Below are 12,035 nucleotides of genomic sequence, written 5' to 3' on the forward strand. Positions count from 1 at the left end.
CAGCAAAGAGAAAAGCCCGCTGATTACGTACTTATTCACAGAACCATCTGGTACTCCCCTCCACCCCCAATAGGGGTTATCCTTAAAGAAAGTTTGTTTCTCTGAAAATCATCCTAAAGTTCTTTCCCCAGCAAAATGCAAAGTCCTTTTTTCCTGTTACACTTGTCGTCCTGCCTCTAACAAAGGATTCATCCTGGAGAAGTTGTTCTCTCTTAAGTACCCATACTAGACATCTTTGCTTGGGTACCACCGAACTTCTTACTGCTCCCTCCTTCTGCTCTGAAGACCACTCCGCCCTCTCTCTGACCGCTATGTGTCCCTCCACCAAGCTCTCTCCCAAGCGGCCCGCTGTCCTCCCAGTGAACCGACATGCTCACCCACTCTCCCACTTTATTGCAGTGGTCTTCCAAGCCTACCTTTCTACACCAGTCTCTGACCCCTATCTTAGGTTTTTATCAACTGCCTGCACAGGCCACCACTCCTCCTAAAAGAGATCCTTCCCTTAAAACTCTTCTCTCCATTAACCTTGTAGCCACTTTAAATCTCTGATTAAATTTTACATTTCTTATTATCTTCACCTATAACTTAGTAACTATGCCTCATGACTTAGTATTTTCCCTACTGCCACATTTCTCACCTCTACTTGAGGTCTGGGCTGATGAGAATCACTCACTGGAACCCTGTCTCCCTCTTCTCCACACTCCCACTGACCTCAGTCTTCCACATACAACAATCTGCTCCCTTTTCCTTGAAAGTGGACATCTATTCTACAGCTGTCTGTAGTATTTCAAAGGACCATTCTCCCTATATCAAGTCAAGAAAGCACCTCTTTCCTCAGACCCCCTTCTTTTCTGTAACCTTTTAAATGTTGTCCTGTATGCCAGCTACACTTACCACCTCTGAAGGCACCTGACCAACTTGGAAACTCTAACCTCCCTGGACAACCTGAGATACACTGAATGGCAGGGAATTACATCAAATTTTAGCTGCACTAATAGTCTCTCTATAAACACTGAATGTAGGGTCAGTCTTGCCACCTGAGCAATGTCAGCTCAGACAGGAAGAACCGTGGCTAAAATAACCGTTCTCTGTATTATGACTAAACATTTTTAAATCATGACTCACCCTTGAGGAATTTTTGCTCCAAGGTTAGGTGGCGAGTTGGCAGCCTGGGGAGTACTCTGATGTCTCGGGTCCTTACTTGGCGGAGTTGCTGCAGTGCAGCCGAGCAGTATCTCCTTAAAAACTGTTGTGGGAACAGACTGTACAGGACACACACTGGGAGAGGCCTAAAAGATACCAAACCAAACAGATATTAAAAGGAAAGCCCCTGGTTGAGGCATTACGAAATGCTAGCAAGATTCAAGTTTATTTGCTTGGTTTAGTAGTAAACAAGCACACCAAAATCACCAAATAAAAAGAACAGGACAGTAGAACAAGTAATAAATCACAAATTAAGGACTTATACCTGAGAGCTAATAAGTAAGTCACTCCAGCTTTTCACAAAACTTGCGTCTTCCTATAAAAGATCACAAGCTGATCTTTTACAGACCTCTGAATCATTATGCCAGGAAAATGCAGCCATGTGGCAATTACTTTACTAATGCAATGCACAGAAGTGAGCTTTTTAATCAACAGTCTTCAAATGGTGGCAGGTTCACATGCATTCAGTTCAACATTACTAAGTGCCCACCACGCACTTACTGCGTAGACTGGCAGGAGACCAGACCACATAGGACTCTTGCAGGCAGTGGTGCCTACTGGGTACCAATTTAAGCCTTTACAATGCAATAAAGGTTGAGGACATGGTTCTTGCTGGTATGTGGCTCACCAAGTCACAAAGGTCATCCCAAGCTGCAAAAAATATCAAGTCATGACAGGCCTCTGGGACAAAGTTAGGACACTTGTCCCCTTCCACTTTCGTGTACTTTTAACTTTACAAAAATATTAATAACGGACCAACTTCTTCCCAGTTTATACTTTCCCACCATGGAAAGAGAAGGAAGAGATTAAACTCAACTCCAGACAACTAAACAGTCTATGGCTTAACCTGGTGAAACCCACTGACCATCTTCACCAGCCTCTTCATCATGTGCTTAAATTTAAAGTCACATTGTCCTTTTCAATTGCGTCTCTTTCACACCACAATGACCTTTACATTCACCTTAGCAAATCAAAACTTGCAAAATCTTCAAAGTTTCATCTTCTAGTTACTAACTTCTAAAATTTGATGCAGAACTTCCTGGGGTAAATTTTTAAAATCTCACAATTCTGAATACAGACTATGTAGTCTACTCATGAATCTTTTTCGCAGACAATTACTCTGACAGCCTTGAAAATACTGTCTAGTATATGCTAAATACAAATATCTGAAAAATAAGAATTTACTTAATCACCATTACAGTTTCAGCATAGCTTCCAACTATTTTAAGGTATCAATGCTAAATCATCTGATCATATATTACACTATGTTAGCTCAGTTTTGGTTAAATATTAGCAGCTCAGTGTTCTCCAGAAGGATTTTTGGTGGGAGGCTCTGGCTATTCTAAGGACATCCTTGGGCTAGCCAACTTTACCTCTCTGGGCCTGAGCTTCCTAATCCTTAAAATGAGGAAATCAGATATTTTTATTCTGTACAACATCCATTGAACTGCTCGAGCCAAAAAACCCTCCAAGTCATTTCCCACATCCGATCAATGAACCAGGAAAGCCTGCCTCTATTTCCAAAATGTTTCTGGAATCTATAAATTTCTTTCTGGGCCACCATTACCACCATCTTTCCCCTAGACTACTATGTGTATACTAACTGGCCTGATTCCCTTCCATTTTTGCCTAAACCTTTTGCCTCCTATCTGAAATTTATTCTACCACAGAGCAATCTTTATAAAACATAAATCAATCAGATGGTGGCACTCCACTGCCTACAAGAATTCTACATGGTCTGGTCTCTGCCAACCCCTGCCCCTCATCTCACTCCACTTGTTTACGGTGCTCCAACTACACCAACTTCCCTTCTGGTCTTCAGATGTTCTAAGCTCTTTCTTGCCTGCCCCTTTGTACTTGCTATCGCCCCTGTCTGGGCAGTTTTCATGTGATTGGCTGGTTCCATCCTTCACCCTCAAATCTGCTCAACTGTCACCTCAGTATCTCTGATCACTCTTTCCAAAGCAGTGTCCCACAAGCCACTGCCTTACACTTTATTATATTGCCATGTTTCTTTCACTGTACTACCACACTGTGAAAATATCTTAAGTCACTTTTTTTTTTACTGTCAGTCTCCTCACAATGAAACGTAAACCCCTATGGACACAGACCCTGCTCTTGTATCCACTGTGACACCTTTTAAAGCCAGGCACATAGCAGATGCTCAATAAAAAAGACTGGTGGAATGCATGAATGAATAAATGCTCTTAGCACTTAATATTTCAAAGAGCTACAACTAAGTCTTGTGAGATACCTCAGGAACCAGGCAGTAATGCTCACCAATGTCTAGCACATATTAAGTGTTCAATAAGTATCTGTTGGAAGGCAGGATGGAGGATAGAGGGAAGGGAGGAGGACTCCGCTGGTTTTACAATGGTGCCTCACCATACCGAGGAAAGGTTTTGTAGAGGAGTGGCAACGACAGCACAGTGGCTAAGAGCATTGGGTTTTGGTGTTAGACCCTGGTTGGAATCCAGTCTCTGACACTTCCTAGCACATTACTTAACCTCTCTAAGCTTCAGTTTCCTCAATCATCGTGAGGAGTAATGAATGACAGTGTTGAGAAAGAAGGAGAGTAATGAAGCATACTCTACAGGGCTGTGCTTTACCACAGTGCCTGGCTCATAGATTAGCTGTCTCAAAGCAGAAAAATATCCTGAGAAGTTTCTCGATGCAGTCACCATGTGTTAGAATTATCATAACCTGGATGCTTTTCCTTTAAGAAAATGAAGTACATCACTCTACAACTTTACTGAGGTTTAGCTCAACAGGGATAGGGCTCCAATTCCAAAACCCATCTCCACGTGCACACCACTGCATTGGCCTCTGACTTGACAAGGGTCAAAGTTTCTTCTTACCTGAAGAGTTTTCCCTGAAGGTCTTCTATACCAGTCATGGCAATAGTTCCTCCCTGCCAGCAGACGGAGATAATATAATTGAGTGTATAATGATATTCCAGAAAGGACACTGCTGGCTCACACTCCTCAGCAGACTCTCTCAATTAACCAGGCAACGTCCTAACTCTGAGGAATAGTCTGCTAGGCAGAGAAGACCTTCAAGGAGCCAGATGTTACTGGCAAACAGGTTTACCTTATCCACAAGTATTCGTCCCAGCAATCAAGAGTGTTGTCAACCTCAACCTAAACTCCTGTCATCCAAAGAGCACCAAACTCTTTGCCAGTCCAACACATCTGGAAAGTGCAGACACAGTGAGACGTGCACCAAGTGTGTTACTGTACTCACCTTTCACTCACACATGTAAATGAACTCTCTTTCTTTCCCCACTTCTTCCTTTACCTCTCCATCTCCCCTGAAATCTAGGCTAGGCCAGTGTTTCCAAAAACTTGCCTGATTACAATGATCACCCAGGATATGGAAAAATATTCACAATATACTGTAAAGGAATCAAGGAAGCTACACAAGAGTATGGCTTTTAGTTTACCAAAAAAAAAAAAAAAAAGCCTCCACGAATATACAGGAAAAAGAAAAGAAAAAAAAACAGGAGGAAGACAGGTATTCCAAAATGTGAATAGTGAGAGTCTCTGAAAAGTATGATTATGAGTGATGTTTCTTTTCTTTACTATGCTTTTCTGGGTTTCCTAAATATTTTTAAATGAGAATAACTTATTTTTTAATGTAAGAATCTTTATTTTGAAAACAAGTGCAATATAAAAGGAGAATAACTTTTATAATTAAAAAAATAATAATAATTTCTAAAATGTCAATACCCAGGTAAAAAATTTACCATCTCCAAATTCCTTTGGAATGTGAAGATGACTAGGATAGTTCTTAAGAGCTGAAACAGACTTTTTTTTTTTTTTTTTTTTTTTTTGCGGTACGCAGGCCTCTCACTGTTGTGGTCTCTCCCGTTGCGGAGCACAGGCTCTGGACGCGCAGGCTCAGCGGCCATGGCTCATGGGCCCAGCCGCTCCGCGGCATGTGGGATCTTCCCAGACAGGGGCATGAACCCATGTCCCCTGCATCAGCAGGCGGACTCTCAACCACTGCGCCAGCAGGGAAGCCCAGACATTTTTTAAACATCAAATTTATTTCCACATTTTAGATGCTGAAGTTAAGGCTCAAATAGGTTGACGAACTTATCTCCCAACCAAAGTTCAGGTTTTTTTGAAAAACAGCTTCTACTGTGTCCAGTAATCAGTAGCACACAAACCTTCTGAGCTGGACAGTATGCTGACAGAGAGCAAAGACACAAGCTCCCTGCCCTTCAAAAGCGTGAGTCAGGAAGAGAGGATCACTTACATACGTATATGTTACCATATTTTACAAGCACCTCCTTCAAGGTTATAAATTTACTTGCTCAATTGCCTATCACATCACTGATAAACTTGACACTTTGAAGAAGTGGCATCTTCCCCAACAGGAGGTCCCCACTGACCCCAGTCCCGCTTGTACCCCAGGTTGATTTCTCCATGATCCATCAGGATGCCATTTCCTTGGGTCTGGTCCCCACCTCAACATAATATCATGTGGCTTTCCTTTTCATCTTACCGGAAGTTTACAGTGATGCCTTCTCCATGACAGGCAACATGCAATCAACTTCTCCAAACTGCCCTTTATTACCTCTACGAAAGACTGTTAACAATTTATCCAGTACAAAACCTGACAGGTTACCATTCTGCTCTGTTTCTCTTTCAGCTTCTAATACTATGGATTACTTGACAGTATCCCCTGTGAGTCTGCCTCTAAGAGGCAATAATCACTTGCCTGACATCCTCAATTTACAGTCCTTACTACATTACTTCCCCTTCATGAACTTCAAGGCAAAATGAAAAGGTAGTAATGCTAATTTCCGTAATTACCTCTTCATTCTTTCCTGAGCCACCTGAGGTCAAGCCTACACATTTGGAAGGAAGACAGAGGTATTAGACATCCTGGTTTACAAGGTTTCTCATCAAGTATCAAAGTTCCTGTGGCCTGTACAAAGGCTTAAGACTCAGGAAAGCCAATCATCTTAGCCATCCAGATTCTTCAGTATTTGTGTAGCATGTGCTTGCTTTGGTTCTAGTTGATGTTGTAGTCCAGCCTGCCCTGATCCAGAGCCTTAGATGCATTCACTGACCCTGACCCATTCTCATGCCATCTCTCCTTGACCTGCCCCCACCCAGGCTCCAAAGTTCCCTCTACAATGCTGCCAACAATCTTAACAATATCCACTTGATCAATTTTAAAATTCTAAACTCCAGGGACTTCCCTGGTGACCCAGTGGTTAAGACTCCACGCTCCCAATGCGGGGGGCCTGGGTTTGATCCCTGGTCAGGGAACTAGATCCCTCAAGCCACAACTAAAGATCCCTCATTCTGTAATTAAGACCTGGTGCAGCCAAATAAATAAATATCTTTAAAAATAAATAAATAAAATAAAATAAAATTCTAAACTCCAGCCTGGAGCAGAGCATCATAAAGGCGTTTTTGACAATTATAACACAGTAAACTTTCCATGTAACACAAGTGCATTTGGATACCTCAGTGGTGAGAAAAGTAATCTGTACTGTAATAGGACCTAAGGATTCAACTCACTTAAAAAAGAAAAAGCCTTAAGTTTCTTTTTTCCCCCACCAGATTTCAAAATTTGACGCTGTCATTTATACCCTCCTTTGAGAAGTCTACCCCAGCCCCCCAGCCCCCCAGCCCCTCATTAGGCTAGTCTGTCTAGCCTAATCTTTTGGGAATTCTGAATAAAATTGCCCCATTGTGTACACTGTGATGTCCTGAAGACATGTACGAGTAATTACAAAGCATAATCAATTAGGGAATTTGACCTAGTCTGGGATATAGGTTAAAATGATTGTAGAGATGTTAGGTATGGCTTCCTGGAGGAAGCAACATCACATTAGAAAGATAAATGGGAGTTAATTAGAGTGAAGATAGGATTAGAAGAGAAAGGAGAACAGTGAGTCCTAAGGTTGGAGAAAGCATGAGGACTTGAAGAGCTAAAGAAGGCCAGCTTCTCTACAACATGGAGGAGAGGGAAAAGCTGACAGCCTTAAGTTTCTTGATCCAAATCGTATTTCAGGACAGAATTAAATCCAGTACTTTAACTCAACAGTGCCATTCACAGAAGCCTGTAGTTTTCTAGGCAGAAATTAGCAATGGCAAACCAACCACTTCTTTCAAAAAGTGAATATGTTTGTTCACCCAATCATAAATGACCAATCAAACCTCTCAATTATTGAGGTGGGAGTCCTATTTCAAGACCAAATCTACTCAGAATTCTAAGGTTCCTCCCCTCTTCTCATGCAAGGAATTCTTCTGATTTGACACACACAACTCAATTTACCTTCAAAAATACCTCCATATGGTGAACTGTCAAATCTATTGACAATTTTCAGGAAACATCAAAACTAAAAACTTTTTCTTGACAAAAATAGTGAACCAGAAACTTATATTATCTCCATCTGCTTGAGTATAGAAATTACGGCCAAGATCTGGGACTAGCAAAGAGCAGACACAACAGCACAGAAGAGCAGAGAAGACAGCTTTATTACCACTAAACAAACTGGCCATGCACTGTGAGAATTAAAGAAAGGTTTACACAAGTGACAAAAATAAATCAAGGTTACCTCAGAGCAAGATTTTGCTTGTTTGGAAACCAGGCTTCCATTATTCTCAGAAGATTTGCGTTTTACAGCCCCAATTCTTGTAGAATTACCTAAAATATTTAAAAACAGGTAAGTTGGCATCCCTGTTTCTCTTAATGTGAGAAGGATAAAGGGGAAAGGAGAACAAAGATTTTAATCAAACAATGTATCTTACCACATGTCACAAAGTTATCATGTACAACTTCAACATGAATCAGTGATGGATCGACAATTTTCAGTGCTGGAACCTTAAAAACAAATAAATAAAACAAAGATGCTGGGAAATTTAAAAATGCTGAGGAACACACCAGAAATTAGCTCTATCAACATAACAGTAGGGGCTTCTGGGACTTCCCTGGTGGCACAGTGGTTAAGAATCCGCCCGCCAATGCAGGGGACACGGGTTCGAGCCCTGGTCTGGGAAGATCCCACATGCCACGGAGCAACTAAGCCCATGCACCACAACTACTGAGCCTGCGCTCTAGAGCCCACAAGCCACAACTACTGAGCACATGCGCCACAAACTACTGAAGCCCGCGCACCTAGAGCCCATGCTCCGCAACAAGAGAAGCCACCACAATAAGAAGCCCGCACACCACAATGAAGAGTAGACCCTGCTCGCTGCAACTAGAGAAAGCCCGTGCGCAGCAGTGAAGACCCAACACAGCCATAAATTAATTAATTCATTAAAATTTTTAAAAACAAACAATAGGGGCTTCTTACATATAATTTCTTTTTAAAATAATTGTGATTTTTTTCTACTCTGATATTTTAATATAAAATAATAAAGTTGTTTAGCTCCTATAGGATACTATAATTCCTTTTTATAATTATCTTTCCCTGTCAAGTTATCTTACACACAATTATCATCATCCTTACCTCCTCACAGTTGACTTGAAGAGTTTTTGATGTTGGGTTTCCATTTACAATGGTAGCAGAAAACCACTGTGTAGATGGGTCCAAGCTATAAATTTTTACTTCTGAACCAACTAAGTTTTTGTCACCTTAAAAAATAAAAATTAAAAAAAAATCCTTAGAGCAATATGCATTATCCCCCAACAGCACCATTATCCAGGATAATCTTTTCCCAAGTCTTTAAAAATGCAGTAGACAAAAAGTAAACATTAAAAGATACTGCTATAAATGCATGAAGACAGACATTTCAGCAAAGCTAGGAGAAAATTTAAACTATTTTTAAGCTTCACTTTTCTACTGATTTATCTTAGACTTGCAATATATTTATTCTAGCATTTGTATCAGACCATGTAGTATCAGATAACACATTGAGACGTAAATCATTCTCCTATGCAGAGTTTTAGAGGATCCAAATTCAGGAACCTCAGCAAAACTGCTAAGTCTGATAAAATACTTACAACTGTGAAATTGAACAAGAAAATCAATAACAGTAAATGGCAAGATCAAGATTACCAAATTAATGCTTTATTTATTTTATAAGACTGAAATTCCAAACATATCAAATTCCATGTTAAAATATAGCTGAGCTTGTTTAATATCTACTTCACTTTTACAGTCTTCACATGATCCCTGAGCTTTCCAAATTTCAGAGGCTTTAGAATACATTACAGAATAAAGTCCTCCACTCATCTAGTTGCATGGGAAAAGCTGCAAAGAATTTCTAACAAATTAGAATTTTTAATGAGCAAATTGAGTGAGAAGGGCTAAAACATAACTTCTTACCTTGTAAAAGATGGCTTTCATCCAAATGTTTCACAATCAAAGCTTGAAATTCTTTACTGACATTCTGATTATCGATAAGTGAAAGTCGAAGATTGTTTACATCCTGAAAAATGGAAAATCATTACATTTTAAGGTAACAAGTAAGAAGAATTGTTTAAATTCCAGTGGATATTTCAATCAGTTTAATCACAGGAATTAAAGTAGTGTCAATTAGCCATTTGATGGCAGCAAACCATTGCAACTCCAATGAATTAGACTGGTCAAATAGTAGGAAACCATGAAACCATCACAAATACAAGGCAGACAGAAGTGAAGTCACCCCAAGCTAAGAGCAAGACAGATACTAAGAGTGGCTCAAATTTTAAACTTAATAAGCAAACAAACTAGCTAGTCAGTTCATGTCAAAAATACTCTGTATCCCAAACTATGGATTAGCGAAATCACAGCTCCAAATGCAAGGGGCAAAAGACACATACATAGAAATCATTTAGATCCACAGTGTCAATTCATTGAAATTGCTGTTTTAAACAAACATCATTTCACACAGATTCATTTACCCTAACTAGAATTCCAAATGCATTCTTGTTTACGAAGGGGGGCGTGGGGGTGAGGAAGGATAAAATCTGAATGAATAGCGTTAAGCCTTCAGCAAGCCAGCTTTGAAACATTCAATTCTTGGCAGCTCTATTTTTGGCACTATTCCACAGTGCTCTGGCTTTGTGTGTACACTCAGTTATGATAAAGGTATACAGACTGTCAATAGGAGGAACCTGCCAAACCCAAACTGTATAGCACAGAAGCCCTTCCAATATCAGGCCTCCGTGCTTTTCTGCATGTGAAATGGGTACACAGTGGCCAAAAATAGTTCATCCATTTCTCCCATTGGAAAGAACAGTCTTTTGGAGAGGCCATGCTGGAAAAATTTCTTAAGCCAAATAACATTAGACTTAAACTAGGGGTTTCATAAGAGCTCAACATTAATAACCAGAACGGGCCATGTGTTGTTTTTATTTTCATGCTACTGCAATTTCAAAAAATTTAAATGTGTTCTCCAATTCCTACAAGGTAAAATATCATGTTAATGGGGTGAGCCACAAAGGGCTCTTAAATAAATAAAACTTACTGACCTTTTTCAACTTCAAGAAACAAAACTGAAAAGGTTAAAAACATGAAAGATATAAAACAGAACTGTCCCAAAAACAATGCTAAGAAGTAAAAACTACTCTACTGCTTAGTGAAGCAGACATCCACAGCCCCTGCTGTATGTTCCTTGGTCCTTAAGAGCAGTCAATCTGCCTTTTAATGTAGGAAAAATATCAAGATGCCTATTTGACATATGAAGATAACTTGTGTCTGCAATTAAGTAAAGGCATCTTCCTCTGTTCCATTTACTTAAACATTATAAAACAGCATTCTGAGTGTGAACCCTGTTTTCACTCACTTCGAGGACATGGAAGTAAAAGTAAGACCTGAGTAGAGAAAAGTCAATGCCAAGGCCCAGCAATGGCAATGACCCTTGGTCCTAAACTGTCTTTCAGCAAATAAACCGGCTTAATTGTTCTACAGGCCATAGAAACAAGTCAGGTCACAAAACAGAAGTGGGTAAAGGGGATTACTAAGCTTCACAAATGACATATAAAAAAACCAATGTTATTATAAGACCAACATTATTCCCAAGTTAGTGATCTGTGGTGATAATCTGCGTGTTCTTCCCCTCCCTCCCAACATTTTTATAATAAAGGAAAAAAATCACACACGAGCAAGACCCAAGAGCCTAAATGTTGTGAAGAAAAAGGTGGGAGTTCTGCAAGCTAATTGGAAAGAGTATGAACACACACACACACACACACACACACACACACACACACAATTCACATTGTTTGTGGTAGTTATGTTAAGTCACCACAAACACTGCATTAGTGAATACCGAACCATTCCCCGGGGAAAGATGGGGTTAGGTTCCTTCAAGCCTCTGGTCACAACACTGTCGTCAATCAATACATAACCTTGTTTTATGTGTTTCCGTTGAAAAACACATTATTTAGTATATATTGCTGCAATATTAACCTCGAACCCATGGCCCCTATACCTCACGGCTGAATGAAGCTTATCTAACACATGTATTTTCTCCCTAAGGCACATCACAGCCTCCCTGTACTTAGGAACACTAGAGAGCACTTCAGCACTACCCTTGGGGTAGTGGGGGCCATTTAAAACAGTGAAATCACCAACAGAAAAGCACAAAAATGCAGTACTAAATAGACCTTGAAAAGGACACTGGTTTACAGTAGAAGAGAGGAAAGAAGAAGGCAGAATGTCACCTTATTCAACCTCAGCTGGGAACATGTGTCAGACAACTAAAAATTTTCACCACTCTGCACATGTCTGTGAATGATCGTGAAAGCACCAAAGTACTGATTGGGGGGTTACAAATATATTTTAGCAAGTAAGCAAGTTCCCAAATACAGAAACCTTAAATAATCAAGACTGACATATATATATATATATACACAGATATATGTATATATATGAATGA

General features: G+C 40.1%; 1 protein-coding gene across 4 annotated transcripts in view; it reads right to left on the reverse strand.

Annotated features, from left to right (window-relative positions):
* Nucleotides 1-12,035, reverse strand: part of KDM3A (lysine demethylase 3A) — a 60,927-nt gene that overhangs the window by 39,284 nt on the left and 9,608 nt on the right. For all 4 annotated transcript variants that reach the window (XM_059079343.2, XM_059079344.2, XM_059079345.2 and 1 more), the window contains 5 exons: nt 9,500-9,602; nt 8,681-8,805; nt 7,977-8,049; nt 7,784-7,872; nt 1,126-1,289 (listed from right to left, as the gene is read on the reverse strand). In XM_059079343.2, the coding sequence (XP_058935326.1) occupies nt 1,126-1,289; nt 7,784-7,872; nt 7,977-8,049; nt 8,681-8,805; nt 9,500-9,602 (554 nt within the window). The remainder of the gene's footprint in view (nt 1-1,125; nt 1,290-7,783; nt 7,873-7,976; nt 8,050-8,680; nt 8,806-9,499; nt 9,603-12,035) is intronic.

The sequence above is a fragment of the Kogia breviceps genome, chromosome 11 (assembly GCF_026419965.1).
Source record: "Kogia breviceps isolate mKogBre1 chromosome 11, mKogBre1 haplotype 1, whole genome shotgun sequence".
Taxonomy (NCBI): Eukaryota; Metazoa; Chordata; class Mammalia; order Artiodactyla; family Physeteridae; genus Kogia; species Kogia breviceps.